Source organism: Electrophorus electricus, chromosome 11, assembly GCF_041902795.1.
Source record: "Electrophorus electricus isolate QZ-2024a chromosome 11, ASM4190279v1, whole genome shotgun sequence".
Classification (NCBI taxonomy): Eukaryota; Metazoa; Chordata; class Actinopteri; order Gymnotiformes; family Gymnotidae; genus Electrophorus; species Electrophorus electricus.
The window spans coordinates 6,453,751-6,471,734 of record NC_137507.1 but is presented as its reverse complement, the minus strand read 5'-3'; the positions used below and the strand labels follow the sequence as shown (position 1 = coordinate 6,471,734).

Sequence of the window (17,984 nt, the reverse complement as noted above, 5' to 3'; positions counted from 1 at the left end):
TCCCTGTCAGCTGAACAGCTGTGGCTCAGTCAGGCATGCGCAGGGAAGGAGATCCTGTGCACTCTGCGTTGAGGACACAGCAATGGCACAGAGAGCACATGGTGAACACACATGGTGCATGTGCAGGAGCATGTGCAGGCCACTGCAAGCACATTACCTGCTGCTGGGCCACAACAACACAGCAAATGTGGTGCCATATCAATCTTCTAGTGTCAGAATTAGCAGGTCAAATATCACCTTGAAACACTTTCTACCACAATAGACCATTATGTTTGGAGAATTGTAACAGGTGAGTTTCAGTACTGGGCACCTAGCCTCCTTAAAGCAGCCAGTACCTGTTACACTGCAACACAGGTGTGCAACATAGTGACATAAATGAGTTAAACTGTGACAAAGGTGTGTTACAGTGACACAGGTGTGTTATAATCTGACACAGGTGTGTTACTCTGCTAGCTGACCCCATGCTCTGTTCTAGATACTCTACTGATCCTATTTCATTGAATTTCACCACAGCTGGTGCATCAGCTATGTGTGTATGTGTGAGTGTGTGTGCGTGTATGTGTGTGCACGTGCGTGCGCATGTGTGTGTGTGCATTTGTGTGTGCGCATGTCTGTGAGAGTGTGTTTGTGTGCGTGTGTGCATATCTGTGAGAATGTGTGTGTGTGTGCACATGTGTGTGCGCATGTGTGCATGCATGTGTACGTGTGTATATGCATGTATGTGTTTGTGTATGTGTGCGCATGCATATGTATATGCATGTGTATGCGTGCATGTGTGTGTGTGTGTGTGTGTGTGTGTGTGTGTGTGTGTGTGTGTGTGTGTGTAGGCATGTGCATATGCGAGTGTACAGCCCCTTGCTCTCTATCTAAATGTCACTTGCTTCTACTGTTTCACTGGAGCTCTGTCCATCCCTGGGAGGCATAGCCCGTCCAGAGCAGAGACACGGGATTGGTCCAGGGCCAGCCAAGGCCCCTCCACGATCCAATCAAATGCCAGGACACACAACACAAGGACATAAACAGTGTTTCTGTGCTGCTGCAGTTCCAGAGTAATACTGCTACATGTAAACTGACCTGTAAACTGACGACTGTTATGAGACCTGTAAATAAACTAATCTGCACATAAACAACCTACATCAGAGACTAGATCACACACACACACACACAAACCCACACACACACTGGAGAATCTGCATTAGGCCTGGGCCATGACACGCTAGCATCACACACACACATGGTCCACTGTCCTCAGCCTGGTGTGGGACTGTCAGTACTTCTACAACACCCACATGTTTCATAAAACCCAAAGTATAAGTGTCTAGAACAGCAGACAGGAGCGTCCCGCAGTCTGAACAAAACAACCCAGCGATCCTCCGTCGCTGGACAAGTAAATCATGCTCTCTCTCTCTCTCTCTCTCTCTCTCATTTAAAATGTTTCATTTTGCTGTTTGTCTTTTTTAAATTGCTGTAAAATTAAAACAAAAATCATTTAATTATTTTCTAGCTTTTAAAGGCCAACACTAATACTTTGCAGATTAATTACTTTTCAATTTCAAAATTTGTTAGCTGTACAAATTCAACCTAAATACAATGATGCATATTGTCATACTTTTTTTTTTTACATTTTAAACAACCATGGGCGTTAACGCACTGCACCACAGTGAGCAGATTTAGCACTTACAGAGTCCAGGAGTTACACGATTCAGGTAATTCAGGCGTTACAGGGTTAAGATAATGGATGAAATCGTGTGAGTTTTTCATTCCACTCATGCCATAAACAAACTGACTCCATTTGCCGAGATGTAGGTTAGGACGCACCCTGCGCTTCCACAGGCACGGTCACAATGCTGTCACCGCACAGCACGCAGGCTGCTGGAACATCACAGAGGTGACGAAGACCTGCGCTGCACCACAGTGTCTTCACGTCATGCAGCGGAGCTCCACTGGCCAGTCCTACACAGATATGGACTGTTTTCTCGCTCAAAGTGAATATTACAGATATCGCTCTAATTCTGTGGTGGTTTTGTGAACTATTACTTTAAAATGTCACTGATAATAACAGTTAAACAAGAGTGCGTCATCTGTGCGTTTACCACTAAGCCTTGGCACTGATGGGGCACTTCAGCAATAAAAACAGACAAATTTACCCGTATCTACCTCTGCTAGTGTCTCAGGTGTCTCTGAGACGGACAAGAGTCAAATATAGCAAACATTTCCTGAATATGGATTTACAATCGTGATGGTAAATAAGAAACATGCACCGTGTGCCAGTGTCATTTCAACAGGAACCATGAATCTTAAGAAAGCATTTACAGAACATGAGCAACAACCCAAATGCAAAACAGAACGTTATAACAGTCCTGAATTATACGTCTGTAATAACAAATGCAGGGCGACTGCACAGGCACGAGGTGCCCAATATCAGCACTGTCCATCTGGGGTCGCTAGAGCAAAGACTTCGGAAAGTCCAAATTAAAGAAAAAGAGCCAGACCGTTTCTAACAGCACAACAAGCGTATTTGTTCTTCTTGTTCAACACATCTTGCTAATTAAAACATCAGGTCCTTTTTCAAGACACACACTTTTGCCAGTTCTTGTATTTTAAACATTTTTGCATCTTCTGAAGGTCAGGCAGACACGGAGCAGGCCAGCCTACGGATTGCGCGAGCCAGTGGCGAGCATCCTCCATTAAGTTCAGACTTCTACGTGCCACGGGGCAGAAGCTCCGTCCCGGGTGACCTGCGCTAATGATCCGCCCAGCTGCAGCACTCGTGGACTTGGCGAGTTCTTTTCACTCTGCACGTTGTCGTTTTTCACTTTCGATTTCTCCAGGTGCGCAAATTTACACCGGGGATCACCGTCCCGTTTTGGCGCCCGTGACCCGCGGTTAGGCAGTGTGCGCGTGGAGGGGGGGGGGGGGTACGGGGCATGGGGACGGCGCACTAAAATGAAACCACCACGCAAAAAAAAAATAAAAAAATAAAAAATCACCCAGTCCAAAACAGAGATGCGGACGGACAGATAAGTAGCACACCTAATGGCGCGTGCCGCACCGGAGCGCTCGCGGGGCTGGAGCGTCGCGTGTGTACATAAGACACGCAGACGTGACCAGGGCGCGAACTGCAATCTTATTCACTTCATCCGCCTTTTAACTCTACGCCCCTTGGACCAGAACGAAAGTTTCAGTTTCCCGAAAGCGCGTGACGGGCGCTTTCGCTTTTGTTTCTCGAGCGAATGCGACTCCGGTGTGTCCGGTCAGCGAGCTCCTCCTGCCCCGCGGGCACCGGCTCTAACCCGACACGCTTCAAACCGGGCTGATGTCGGGCTCACGCGCGTTCGTCTCCGCTCCGGTTCATTTCACGTTACCCAGTATCATCCATCACCTCGCACAAACCCCGTCTCGTCTCCTCCCGAGCGTCAACTGCGTGCTGGATGCTTCAGACGGGGCCGCGCCACCAGCGCTCCTCTCGCGCCCGGCCTAACGCGTGACACCGACTCATCGCGCTACCGGACAAACCTGTCGGCCTGCAAGGATGCAGCCACCTCGCCCGTCTCATCACTCACAAACCCGTTAACGGAGGCAGGAGCCCGCCGGGCCATCACGGCCACGCGCTCACCTTGTACGAGTCGGTGGCCAGTAGGATGTTGAAGTCTGCGTCCCGCTTCTCCATCTTCCCCGGGCTGCAGTCCGCACTGTCACAGCTGTTGTTCTCTCCGCTCTCCACGGGGAACTCGCAACCTAACACGCACTTAACGACGCCGCTACGGAGCTCGCGGTAGGCGGGACTATGTCGGGTTTCCCGGTAAGTAAATGGAGAACTTCCGCTGACGTCCCACTGTGGGCGGGGCCGAGTTAAGGCCCACGAACGCCTTCATGCATGTTTAGTAATACATGATCACATACGTTTAAAACGCACATATACAGTTTGTAAATGTAAAACCATAATGACGGTCATGACAACACATTAAATGATTATAAAGCACGTTATTAGTAAAGCAGGATGGTGGGAATGAAGAAGTTGCCTTGAGGAATTTGTGGAATGAAAGAATACCAATGTAAAAGTGAAAGTAAAACTTCTAGAAGAATAAAAATATATCATCTTTCAGATCAGAAAGGCAAATTTTCAGATGGTATATCAAGTGGTGGAAAGCTTAGTTCAGTGTGAGACTGACCGTCTGAGACAATCTGTACAGGTTCAATTTTACTCAGAGGATTTGTTCTTATCAAAAGGATTAATATCATTACCAGTAGCAGAAGAAAAGGCAGAGAAAGCCCTCACGTTACAGGATAAAAGGTGCACAGTAATCAAATCAAATAATCAAATAATAATCAAAGTAATAATCAAAACCTCTCATTTATCAATAACACATAACATGCACAGATGTATGACCCTTTGGGACATTGTGAAAAAAAAGACTACAAAGATAATGAGAAATTCCCTGTCTGATAAACAACTGTATTTGATATATTTCACCTTTAGCAGGAAACCTAAATAATTTTCAAGCACTGATCAGTGAGAGGTAGTATAGCTAAACTATAGTGGTATAAATACAGTGCTGTCATTTACCATCCAATTACTACAGCTCGTGTTGTGTGTCTTCTAGGAACAAATCTAAATCTAATCATCTTAATCTATTCTGTGTCCACATTCTCAGACATATCCAACATGGGACTAAAGCCGTCAGCCAGCACGCTGTTAATGTGTTCAGCTGACAGTGTAGCTTCACCTCCTCCTAACACGTCGGATCTGTTCCTGTCAAAAATAACAAAAAAACTGAACTTCATCTGTGTACAAAACAAGTTAAAATACCTAAATACAAACAGGCATTAGGTGAGAGGAACCACTGTTCTGATTATGTAAATATCTCATAAACTCCACCACCTCCTCCGTTACAAGAATCTACTGCTTATCCATTAACTGGTAGTATTTCTAAGGTAGCGAGCTACACAGCTACCTGCCAGTTTATTACCAAAATACACCTTTTTTCATTCAATTCTCTATATTTTCATTCGATGCATTTATAAGAGCGTCCAGCTAACATTTGGTCCAAAGCAGGACGCGCGGTAAATAACGGTACCAATACCGGTACATCGTAAGTGCTCCAGTGTACAGGTCTACAGTAGTGGTGAGTGTAAATGTCTGGTATTTTACAGACATACAGACGGATCACTCATGTAATCAAGTCCAGTTTATTCTCCCACATACTGTTGTTTCCTCCAGTCTATGGTGCAACACAACTCCATTAACTAACACACTTTCAAAATGTCATCATTTTTTAAAATTATGTTGTCGTCCACTGCAATAAGACGGTTGACTAGATTAGCTGAACAAAAAAAAAAAACGGACAACGGAGAGAAGGTACACACACGTTAACCTACACACACCTTAACCGATAAACTTTCCAGTATTAGAACGACGTTACAACCGTTTAATAAACCACCGTTTCACTATATCTCCTCTAATATCCATCTGACCGGACGCTCTGCAGTCTGAACTGATGGGACGTCGCGCCCTTGCGCGCTGGTGACGTTTGAAGCTCTGGTACTGGAAAGGCAGCGCCCACGCCCACACCCAGATATACGCCTCTGATTGGCTATCGGAGACGAGTCACCAGGAGCATTTATCCAATAGGTTGCATCTCTGCTTAAAAGGGATCCTGCGTCAGCCTAAACACAAATATGCCACACTTCACACACCATCTGAAATCGCAGCGTAGGCCTTTCTCTCTGTGTGTGTGTGTGTGTGTGTGTGTGTGTGTGTGTGTGTGTGTGTGTGTGTGTGTGTGTGTAATCGCAGTGTGTTTATGGTGTGTGTGTGTGTGTGTGTGTGTGTAATCAGTGTGTTTGTGAGGTGTGTGTGTGTGTGTGTGTGTGTAATCAGTGTGTTTGTGAGGTGTGTGTGTGTGTGTGTGTGTGTGTGTGTGTAATTGCAGTGTGTTTGTGAGATGTGTGTGTGTGTGTGTGTGTAATCGCAGTGTGTTTGTGAGGTGCGTGTGTGTGTGTGTGTGTGTGTGTGTGTGTGTGTAATTGCAGTGTATTTTTGAGGTGTGTCTGTGTTGAAGGTAAAATGGGGTGTTTCATGTTCTGTGCATTTTCGCTACGTGCTTATTCAGATCGCGCTCTATTTCCACGTGTCCGTAGCCAAACACTAGGAATATCTTATCAACCACAATGTAAAATAAATAGTTATGTGCAATCATAGACATCAGGAACATATGAAAAAGGACACCTGCTGGATAACGTCCAGTAGCAGGCTAAACTAATCCTCATGGATCATTACGAGCCGGACAACAGGGAGTGGGGCACAGTTCAAGATCGTTCCTAGAATTAAAGAGATGCAAAACATAAAACCTTCATTGCAGACATTAAATCAGTTAGGATTATTTATAAAGTAGAAACTGGTTTGGCAGGTGACACCAGCGACTTTGCCCAGGGGAAACTCGGATTAACAATGAGCGCTGTATAGATACATATCGAGTTACGTGCCAGCGTAAAGACAAAGGCGGGCAGGAGCAGCACTGCATACACCTGCTTTACACCAAAATGGATATTGGATAATGTGCAAAACTTGGAATACGAAGTTTTCCGAATAAATGATATTAGTCCAAATGTTAAATAATTCCTCTCCACCTGATACAATAACTATAAAGAGTTTTCTACTAGCAGCAAACACAGGGTTAACTCTCTCCAGTCTGTGTTTCCCTTTCATCACGTTACAACCACAAAGTGAGGACCCTGCAGATCTGTGGGTATACTTGGTTTATTTTGCTTTGTCATTGAGAACCATTTATTCATAATTAAGTTTGAGACGTTAATAACTACTAACTGGCAATGTTGAAGGCCCGTTCTCAAGACAAACCCTGGAAAAATGACCTTATCCCTCACTTTCCATAATCCATCAGAGTTATGGATCACACTTCCAGTCCTGGACACAGCACTCCGGCTCTGGGGTAATGGTGCATCATGTCATCGTGGGCAAGGTCACATCCAGGATGATGGAAGACAAGACTAACAGTATGAGACGGAAGAGAAGCAGAGCAGAGACTGTACGACCTTGAACATGATGATCAGAGACGTAACTATGAGCAGTAACATAACTTCCTCCTCAGCACATTCAGACTCAAAACTCTCAAACGTAACCTCGTGACTAATGGAAGCGCCACTGTGACTGTGACTACAGTGATACACATTATGAGTGATTTACAGGACGTGGGTTACAGAATGACTAGATGGTGAAGTACACAGTAGAGGCCTGAGCACCCAAACAGGAAGAAGTGTAATGAAACTGATTCAGCTGAACTCCCCTTGAAGACTGTCCATACACAAGAGCTTCTCAACTACTAGGACAGATGGAAGACAAAAAGCCTTTTTACAGTTAAAATGCAAAGCCATATTAAGGAGACTACATATATAATTAGTACAAATATAAACTACATATATAATTAGTAAAAATATAAACTATATATATAATTAGTAAAAATAAAAACTACATATATAATTACTAATAAACACCAACTTCAACTGTCAGTATCAGAAGGAGAGTTTTCTTAGGTGTTCAAAGATAACCTCAGTATCTGGATTCTGCAACAAATGTACTAGCCGTCCAAGATATATGCTGATAACAATTTATATGCTGATAACATCTGTGCATATTGGGCTACTGTACACCAGTTATATCCATCCAGAACAAGGATAAAGTACATGGCATACCATATCCAATCAGGATCTAGGTTTCTTTCCAACATTTTCTATCCAGTGGAACTGATCTCTAAATCCCACTATCCAGAGGTACGTCCAAGTCTGACAGATTTTGCCATAGAAACCACAGCAGTTCCTCCGCTTACTAGGCTCCAGGGCAGGAAGTGTGTCACTCCAGTGCTGTTCACTCGTTACCAGTGAGGTTTAGCATTGATTTAAAGGTTTGCTGCTAAACCATCAAGCTCTACATGAGGAGGCCCCTGAGTTTCAGACCTACTGTCCCCATATAAGAATGTGAGGATTCTTAGATTGCATATTAAATTTATTTGTGCCTAGTACAAATTTCAAATCAAAGGGCTTTTTCAGTATAAGCATCTGCACATTGGATTGACTTCTCCCAGATTCTAGCACTATCAGACTCTTAAAACCCATCTAATTCCCCTTGGTTATGGTTATTCCTGATTCATGGTGGGCTGTACGTGTAGTGAACCGTGTAGTATTTGTTATATTGGTGGTCTCGGACTGTGTTTTATGAGTAAATTTGATTGCATTGTGAAACACACTGTGACTCAGTCTAGAAAAATTCTATTCAAACAAAGACTTTCTTACTAACTCATCTAAACACAAACATCTGCCTTTTTCTGCAGTAGTTGGAACTTTGAGCAAATTTTTAAATGTCAACAAAATGTATCATTGTGTACAGTATTCTGCTTATCAAAAAGGGTTCAACCTGGAGTAAGTGGAGAAAGGTCAGAGAGGTCAAAGAGGTTAGAGAAAAACTCCATAGTGCAAAAAGGTATAAATGTGTTCCTTTCTAAGCACCAGAAAACTGTAATTTATTCAACATAAAAAAGCATAATGCATGATCATAACATGATATGTGGGATAATATGGGATGAAATATTAATAATATATAGACATCATTAACAAACAACCTAGAAAATTAGAAACAAGGAGTGAGATTTTCTTTCTGACTATAAAGGCTGTGGTGATTCTTCTTAGCAATGACATCACTCATCTCGTATCCTTTAACCACTGGTGCTAAGGGCAACAGCTAAACACAAAAATGTTAATATTTGCAAGCTGCAAACAAAAATATCTTATACCTTTACATTACCACATTAAACCAAAAAATATGGGCAAGCAGAACATTTACCAGAAATTAGTAGTAAAATGATATTGGCCTATATCAGGTAATGGACCTTATTATGTTTCATTACACATAAACCCTCTATTAAGTTAAACAGTGGTGGGGTTTCATCATAAAGGATGTCAGTTCTGTTGTCTACGGTCATAATTGTGTGTTCTGCGACCCAGTGGAATTATCACACATGTGCGGCCTTCTGTTTTGTATATATATATATATATATATATATATATATATATATATATATAAAATGCCTCTGGCCATGATGAAAATACTTCATTGCTCTGGGCTTTTGATGTTGCGGTATAAACAGACACAGCCCTCTGACACCTATTTAGGAAATTGTTAAAATTTCCTTAAATGAGTGAAACTGTCACTTGTGCTAGGTTGCATGGACATCCCAGTGCTTTGTGTTGACTGGCCCACTGTTACACTATGCAAGCAGTGCAAGGTATGAAGCTACCAAAAACACTTTGCACTGTCATTGTTCTGTTCTTAGCAACACTGTTCAATACTTAGCAACAGTCTTTGGGTCCTCACTTGAGAGTAAGGCCTTGTGTGAAGTTTTGTATATTCATCCACAGGTCTTTTGTCTGACTAGTTTTCAAGCTCTCATCACTCTTCAGTTCATTTTCAGCGTTACATCCTGGAACATTTATCAGTGTCTAAGTGTCAGATGACTCCAGAAACATCCATGTGAGGGTGCAGTTCCAGATCTGAGGACATGCCCCGTTTGTGTTAGCTGTCTTCCAGCTCTCTACTGATGGTCAATTCTAGACCATCTATTTGGGAACACTATTGGCTGTGTTTTTTTGAATGACAGGAAACTCTGCTCTCAGCAGTGGCTTTAGGGACAGCACAGCACCCACGGCCATGCCACCATCATTGCCGGAGCACTGGTGAGTGGAGGGTACTGGTGTGCGGTGGGCCCTGGTGTGTGGAGGGCACTGGTGTGCGGTGGGCCCTGGTGTGTGGAGGGCAATGGTGTGCGGTGGGCCCTGGTGTGTGGAGGGCACTGGTGTGCGGTGGGCCCTGGTGTGTGGAGGGCACTGGTGTGCGGTGGGCCCTGGTGTGCGGTGGGCCCTGGTGTGTGGAGGGCACTGGTGTGCGGTGGGCCCTGGTGTGTGGAGGGCACTGGTGTGCGGTGGGCCCTGGTGTGTGGAGGGCACTGGTGTGCGGTGGGCCCTGGTGTGTGGAGGGCACTGGTGTGCGGTGGGCCCTGGTGTGTGGAGGGCACTGGTGTGCGGTGGGCCCTGGTGTGTGGAGGGCACTGGTGTGCGGTGGGCCCTGGTGTGTGGAGGGTACTGGTGGTCCTGTAGTCTAGACTAACTAGTGGTGGTTGTGTAGCACTAGACTCACTAGACTAACCAGTGAGGTGTGGTGGGTAATTGTACAGATGTGTCTATATGTATAAAGATGTTACATAAATAATTCCTGTCTTTATCCTCACACTCAGGCCTTATACCAGAAGTTTGTGTGTGTGTGAGTGAGAAAGAGAAAGAAAAAGAGAAAGAGAGAGATCTACCAGAGGTCTGGGAGTTGTTGTTTTTTTTGTGTGTGTGTGTGTGTGTGTGTGTGTGTGTGTGTGTGTGTGTGTGTGTGTGTGATCTATCAGAGGTCTGGGAGTTTGAGGGTGCAGTGCAGTACTTTCACTGTTCCTGGGATTGTACTCTTCTTGTCTGAGATCAATGAGATCATTCTTGGGGCTTGTTCTAGTCTGTTAGGGGTCACAGCCCCAAAGTGTCCCGATCACTGGACATCCTGTATGTTCTCTCTGTTTCTTCTGCCAGTCCCTGATATTTAGCTAAATTTCCATATTCCTTTCTTTGAATATTTATAACACTTGAAATGGCTGCATCTATATTACCACTGTATCGTTTCCTGCATCTCACCTAATAAATATTAATTAGTATTTGTATTATATAGTGCATTAGTGAAGATGATCATTGGTTTTTCAATTATTCGCATTTTACCAGCATATTAAATCAAATCTACATTTTACTTGCTCAGGAAGAAGTTGCGAATCCGCGACAAAACTGAACACTAGAGGGCGACAAAGTACCATGAATATTCACGCCAATAAAATGAGCAATTACAAAAACAAAAGTAAGATGTCCTCTCACTCTACGCCATGTTTGGGTTTCATTCGTTTTTCAGCTATGAAACTACATGCAATACGTTTAGACAAAACTCACCAAGATTATCCTAGAATAAGAGATTCTAGACTCATATATAAGTATGACATTATGCTCTATTATAGGCAGCGCATATATATATGCGCTACCTATAATAGAGCATAATGTCATACTTATATATGAGTCTAGAATCTCTTATTCTATATATATATACACAGACACACACACAAGAGCATTATGTCATATTTTACTGTATAAACTGGGGTAAAGGTAGAGCACAGCTACATTATGTTAACCTGATGCCAAATTAGCGCGCGAACAAACACCTGGCTCGCGCGTCCCCGTGAAGAGACTACAAACATGGATGATGTCGCGTTATACTCTAGCCAGTGAGCACGCGCTTCTTCCCCGTGGCTACAGCGTCATCACCAGGGCTGGGCGCTGTGAGCACGCGCTTCTTCCCCGTGGCTACAGCGTCATCACCGGGGCTGGGCGCGGGTCTAAGCTCGGAGCGCATGACAGCTCAGGAGTGCTCCAAGGTTCGTGCGTGTTTAACGGGACTTCCTCCGCCTCCATGTCTCGCGGTGTGCTCGACCACCGGAGGCGGCGTATCTGGCTCGCGGCTTGCTGAAGGGTGAGTGTGTTCAGGTTCCTCGCGCCACCGATCGCAGCCTCCTGTGAGACCGTTACTTGTGTCGCGCGACTGTAAAGGAGGCGAGACGCGCGCACGCACACCAGGCGGCCTGGTTTAGTGTTTTCCTCGGGTGGATTTGAACGTGCGCGACTCTACAGTAGCATATTTACACGTTTTATTCAGGTCAGTGGGCAGTGCAGTGTGTTCCACCTCGACGTTTGAAACGGTAGTTGCACGCTCTGGTTGAACTTCACTCGCGGGTGAGCAGCTGTGTGGACTTTTGAACTGCTTCCTGTTTGCGACTTCCTTCCTTTGTCGCAGTGCTGCACAAGTACCGCATCCTTTAAAGATGCACTTCCAAGGCTCCTTCATAGATGAAATCCAACAAACCAGAAAAAGTAGCACGAGGGATCACGAGGTTTGGATAGATGTTATAAAACTATGTTTATTTAAAGTAATATTACTTTTCTTTCCAGATGTTTGCATTTTGGGATGGTATGCCTTGTACATTTTGGACATGTGTAAAGGTGTTTTGTGACAATAAATTGTGAAAAGCTTAACATAAATAAATTTGATTTGATTTACATATTTATATCAAAAACACTTTGCCAAACCTGCTCTCAGAATTTTAGGCTGGCCTAAAAGTTAGTAAAAATGTGAAGAAGTATTTATGCAAATGTAAAACTTAACCAAGTTATGAAGGACATGGGGGGGGGGGTTAAAAAGTTTGAAGAGTACATTTGAACAAGGTCATAAATTCTAAGCTCTTCTATGGTTATGGTCTGTCTCTGTGTCCTTCAGTAATGCTTCATCTGACTCTCTCTAAACATTTCAGTATCGGTTATGGAGCAGGGTAGTGATGATGAACCTCCAATAGTCCTTAGAAAAGAAGACAAGAGGAGGAGAAGAAAAATGAAGGCGTTCACATCAAACTCATGCATGGAAATGGATCATTTAGCAATGGAGTTTCTGCTCCCCACCACTAACAAGATAACCAAGAACCCTGATATGCTGCAGTTATCAGTGACTGGGAACTGGACCGTGGAGCAGGTGAAAACCCAGGTATGGCTGAGGGCTGTCACAACCAACCTGTGCCCTGAATTCTACCAGAAATACTCACCTGACCACTGCATCCTCCTCTACCAAAAGAAGGGGAGTTGGTGTGAGATCTATGATAAGCACCAGGTGTTCCAGACCCTGGACTGCATCCGTTACTGGAAAGCTCTCAAAAAAGATGTTGGAAAAATTCATCTGGTGCTGAGACCACAACCGTCTGAAGAATCCATCCAGTATCAGAAATTTCTGAATTACCTTATAGGATATGATGTCACTGATGTCAGTAATGTCCATGACGATGAGCTGGAGTTCACACGCAGGAAGTTACTCACGCCTCGTAAGATTGAACTGGCTGACAGAGACCCTAAACTTTACTCTGTGGATCCCTGGATAACCACCAAACCTTTACCTGATTATCTGCTAAGCAAAATCACAAACAGTCACATCCTGGTTGTGATACATAAAGATACCTCAAGTCAGACAATAAAGGTGTCTATAGAGGACACACCTGTTCAGGTTCTTCATAGCTTTTTCTTGAAGACAGCCAATAAAAGGGCATTACTTGGCCTGCCAGAGGATGTGAGCGAATCAGATTTTGTCCTGAGGGTTTGTGGAAGAGAGGAATATATTTTTGGAAACTATGCTATCAAAGATTTCCATTGGATCAGACAGTGCCTCAAAAGTGGAGAAGAAATTCATTTGGTGCTTGAAACTCCTCCAAACCCTGAACAGGACGTAGTTCCCAAGGAGGACTGGTCACAGGTGGATGACTGCACTGGGGTTGCTGGTACTCACGAGCAGCTGACTATCGATGAGAAAGACCATGAGAGGGTGTTCACCATCTCCATGTGGGACTGCAATCGCAAGTTCCGAGTCAAAATCTTGGGGATTGATATACCAGTCCTGCCTCGTAATTCAGAGCTGATCGTCTTTGTGGAGGCCAGCATCTATCACGGCCAGCAGCTGCTGGCTCAGGAGAGAACGTTGCCCAAACCTTTCACCGAGGAGGTTCTGTGGAACGTCTGGCTCGAATTCAACATTAAGATCAGAGACCTTCCCAAAGGATCCCGCCTGAACCTCCAAGTGTCCTGTGGCAAAGCGCAGACTCAGGCCTCCAAGGACAGCACTGGCCACGACGGCAGGAACAAGGGTCGTCTGCTGTACTACGTCAACCTGCTGGTGGTGGACCACAGGTCTCTGCTCAGGCAGGGAGACTTCATCCTGCACATGTGGAAGATGCCGGAAAAGACTGAAGACAACAGCAGCGTGAACGCAGACAAGCTCACGTCCGCCACCAACCCGAACAAGACCACGTCAATGGCAATCACAGTGCTCCTAGACAAGTACTGTTACCCTGTCGCTCTGCCTAAGAGTCGGGACTCTCGAGAGTCTTCTGATGGCGAAGAAGAGAGGGGAAACAGAGAGATGCCTAACCACCTGCGGAAGCAGTTTGAACAGATCGTGGTCACAGATCCTTTGCATCCACTGAGTATTGAGGACAAAGAACTTCTCTGGCATTTCAGACAGGAGTGCACGCGCCTTCCCACGGCCTACCCCAAATTTCTTGGCTCTGTGAAGTGGGGGAAACAGGAAGATGTGATGATCACCCACCGTTTGCTGGAGAGGAGCACGGCGTGGGAACGCAGTTCGCTCGACGTGGGCTTGGCCATGCAGCTGTTAGACTGCCATTTCTCTGATGCCAACGTGCGCACCATGGCTGTCAGAAAGCTTGAGACGCTTGGAGATGACGATATCCTGCGTTACCTTTTGCAACTGGTGCAGGTAGGTCTCATGATGATTTACAAGAATATTTCTTTGGATTTACAAATTTAGTGCTGAACAAACTGTCTGTTTGAATAGCTAAATAAGGCTTATTTGTTTTTCAAATTCCTCCTGTCTGTTCTATACTGAGTGCCAGGCTTATTGGTGGTTGATTTCTGTGTGTTCAGATCAGTAGTGTTGTGTTGATTTTTGTTGGACTGTACCTCTCGTACCCTAAACATGATTGACTCAGATGGGTGAATGTAAAACACTGTGTTAAGTCTGATGAGGTTTGGTCTTGTTCTTGTTCTCCAGGCTGTGAAGTTTGAACCGTATCATGACAGTGCTCTGGCCAGGCTCCTGCTAAAGAGAGCACTCAGGGTGAGTTGTTCTGTGGCCTGAACACAGCATGGTGACCGTGCGTACGCCTATCCATCCATCCGGCTGGTTTCTTCTGCCAGCATCGTTTTAAACTGGATCCGCCCTTCTTCACAGAGTAAGCGGATTGGCCATTTCTTGTTCTGGTTTCTGCGGAGCGAGATAGCTCAGTCCATGCACTACCAGCAGAGGTATGCAGTGATTCTAGAGGCCTACCTGCGCGGTTGTGGTGAGGCCATGCTCCAGGACTTCAGGAAGCAGGTGGAGATCACCGAGGCACTGCAGAAGGTCACCCGCGACATCAAGGCCGTGTCCGCTGAGAAGTACGATGTATCTCCACAAGGTGACTTCTACTTTTCAGAGTTCGGATTTAAACGTGTCTTACTGTGTAAATCCCACGCGGTACTCCCTGTGTAATCCAACGGGACACGGCAGTTGTTTTTCAGCTGCGCCAGAAGCTGGAGAGTCTGCAGGTGTCTGGTTTGCCCAACAGCTTTAAAGTGCCGTATGACCCAAGTCTGCGGGCCGGAGCGCTGGTGGTAGGTGAACTACAACCATTGTTTTTTTGTTTTAAATGAGAAGCAAAAGTATGCAGATAAATATAATTTATGATGGAAGGTTTGATCTTAGAAACTGTGATATCCAATATGATATTCATGGGTATGAGTAAATAAGTTAAATTGATTGCCTAAAAATGCATTTGATATTCTCTAGCTGTTCTCAGAACAGTAGTTCGAGACTTGCTCTTGCTCTAGGGTGAGACCGATGTTTTGATCAGATTGAACAGTGCAAGGTGATGGCGTCCAAGAAGAAACCCCTGTGGCTACAGTTCAAGAGGGCCGACCCCACCACTCTGACAAACGACAGCATTGGGATCATTTTCAAGGACGGAGACGACCTTCGCCAAGACATGTTGATACTGCAGGTGGAAATTCACCTTAAAGAACACAGTAGATCTTATTTTATTACACACTGTTGAGTAGAAATGACTAGAAAAGAAAAGTAAAGAAAAAATAATTTTACCAGATTTTACCAGAGCTGTGAGACATACACAAGTCTGTCACTTGAGTAAAAATAGAAATAATTTAATGTAAAATTACTTTAAATCGAGCATTGAATAATACACCTTAGTTATATAATTATTTTCTCAATAATTATTGAATTTAGCTTCAAAGTCAAAAATAAAAATAAAAATAATTATGTTAACAAAAATAAAGTAAAACGGAGCCAGTAAATAAAATGAGAATGCTTTGTTTATCCTTGATGCAGATTTTGCTGATTATGGAGTCTATATGGGACACTGAGTCACTGGACCTGTCCCTGTTACCCTACGGCTGCATTTCCACTGGAAATAAGATTGGTAGGTTGTTTAAATTTTCCATGTTTTGTACAGTATTCCTAAGGAAGTTCACATCAATAATCTTTGTTTAACAAGCCAAACAAATTGCTGAGTTTAGGAATGATCGAGATTGTGAAGGACGCCACCACCATTGCTAACATCCAACAGAGCACTGTGGGTAACACTGGCGCCTTTAAAGACGAGATCCTCAACCAGTGGCTGCGAGACAGATGTGTGAGCGAGGATAAGGTGAGTGCACCGCTGTTTGTGCTGGATGGAAAGGAATTGGCTCTGGGTGCACTTCCTGCTTCAGCCAGCTTTTCCTTCTGAAGAAACTTCCCTTCAGTGGCGAAGCTGTCTGCCACACACCAGCAGCGCCACACGCCACAACTGTTTGCTGTCCGTGTTTGCATGATGCAAATGTGACTAATGGGGGGGGAAAGAAAAACCACTGAGTCTTGTTCTCCCTCCCCCTCCTCCTGTAGTTTCAACAGGCAGTCGAGCGATTTGTTTACTCTTGTGGGGGTTACTGCGTAGCAACCTACGTCCTGGGCATCGGTGATCGCCATAATGACAACATCATGATCACAGAGTCTGGTAATACAGCCTACAGCAAGTTATTTTGAGCTATACAAAATACCCATACATATAAAAACAGCCTCTCATTTTACACTACACAACAGTTGTTTCTCAGACTGACACGTCGGTTCTTTAAATAGCCACTCAGAACCTTGAAAAGCTCAAAACTGGTTTGAGAATTTTGCATTGTTTGTAAACACCCATGATTTATTCTTCACAGCAGGAATATAAAGTATGTTTGGATAATGAGACAATATAATAATTTCATTATATTCATTTGGAAGTGCATAACCGACTGATGTGACTGAAACACACTAATTTACATGCTCATTTACATGCTTGTTCTCGTTTCGCCAATAAGTGAATGTATATTTGCATCTCCTTTGCTGCGCTATATGATGCCGTTGTAGTTTATACTAAGCTAATGAAACCATTTTGTACTCAGGGAACCTTTTCCACATTGATTTTGGACACATTCTTGGAAACTACAAGAGCTTCTTGGGAATAAGCAAGGAACGCGTCCCCTTTGTCCTCACACCTGACTTCCTGTATGTGATGGGCACGACAGGAAAGAAAAGCAGTCCCAACTTCCTGCAGTTTCAGGTGCAGAAGCCTGCTTTATCCACCACAGCCTGCAGGGGTGCTGGTGCACGCGCGTGTGTTTTGTTAATCACGGTCCTGTTTGTTCTTGATGCAGGATGTGTGTGTAAAGGCCTACCTGGCTCTGCGTCACCACACCAACCTGCTGATCATTCTGTTCTCCATGATGCTGATGACTGGCATGCCACAGCTGACCAGCACGGAGGACATCGAGTACATCCGGGAGGCTCTGACCGTGGGCTGCAGCGAAGACCAGGCGCAAAAACACTTCCTGGACCAGATCGAGATCTGTCGGGATAAAGGCTGGACGGTGCAGTTCAACTGGTTCCTGCATCTGGTGCTCGGAATTAAGCAAGGCGTGGAGAAACGGTCTGCCTGAGCAGGGAACAGCCAGCCACACGTACGAAGCCTTTTCCAGAGTATTTTATCATTTTAAAAAATGTCCACAGTTTTTAGGCACCATTGTTTTATGTTTTATATACATAATGGCTGTAACTTTCTATATTATCAGACGGATTGTGGGGGGTTTCATATATTATATACACACACACACACATACGTACATAGATACTTGGGCTTCAAATTGTCAGACAGCACAGCTTGTAACTTTCTAATTTTTATACTGGTCATTAAAATGTGTTCACATGTACCACTTCA

The 17,984-nt window shown here is 44.5% G+C and overlaps 2 protein-coding genes across 4 annotated transcripts in view; one reads left to right on the top strand and one right to left on the bottom strand.

Annotated features, from left to right (window-relative positions):
• The window catches only part of nampt1 (nicotinamide phosphoribosyltransferase 1), a 15,030-nt gene extending 11,281 nt beyond the window's left edge, over positions 1-3,749 (bottom strand). Inside the window, exon 1 of the mRNA XM_027007526.3 lies at positions 3,617-3,749. Within this exon, the coding sequence (XP_026863327.2) occupies positions 3,617-3,670 (54 nt within the window). The 5' untranslated portion in view covers positions 3,671-3,749. The remainder of the gene's footprint in view (positions 1-3,616) is intronic.
• pik3cg (phosphatidylinositol-4,5-bisphosphate 3-kinase, catalytic subunit gamma) lies at positions 3,665-17,984 on the top strand. 3 transcript variants are annotated; one of them, XM_027007524.3, is made up of 11 exons: positions 3,665-3,802; positions 12,450-14,452; positions 14,747-14,812; positions 14,927-15,152; positions 15,245-15,348; positions 15,588-15,734; positions 16,079-16,169; positions 16,267-16,397; positions 16,634-16,745; positions 17,173-17,330; positions 17,425-17,984. In XM_027007524.3, the coding sequence occupies exons 2-11, from the start codon at positions 12,458-12,460 to the stop codon at positions 17,704-17,706; spliced, it is 3,312 nt and encodes a 1,103-aa protein (XP_026863325.2). In that variant the 5' UTR covers positions 3,665-3,802; positions 12,450-12,457; the 3' UTR covers positions 17,707-17,984. The 3 variants fall into 3 exon arrangements, with proteins under 3 accessions (XP_026863325.2, XP_026863324.2, XP_026863326.2); XM_027007523.3 differs by lacking the exon at positions 3,665-3,802 and adding an exon at positions 11,412-11,614; XM_027007525.3 differs by lacking the exon at positions 3,665-3,802 and adding an exon at positions 11,629-12,032.

Bases quoted from the DNA above. Each gene is read 5' to 3' on its own strand.
- pik3cg (XM_027007524.3), top strand. From the start codon at position 12,458: ATGGAGCAGGGTAGTGATGATGAACCTCCAATAGTCCTTAGAAAAGAA. The intron at 14,813-14,926 runs GTGAGTTGTTCT...CCTTCTTCACAG, and splicing joins TGCTAAAGAGAGCACTCAGG to AGTAAGCGGATTGGCCATTT. The intron at 16,398-16,633 runs GTGAGTGCACCG...CTCCTCCTGTAG, and splicing joins GATGTGTGAGCGAGGATAAG to TTTCAACAGGCAGTCGAGCG.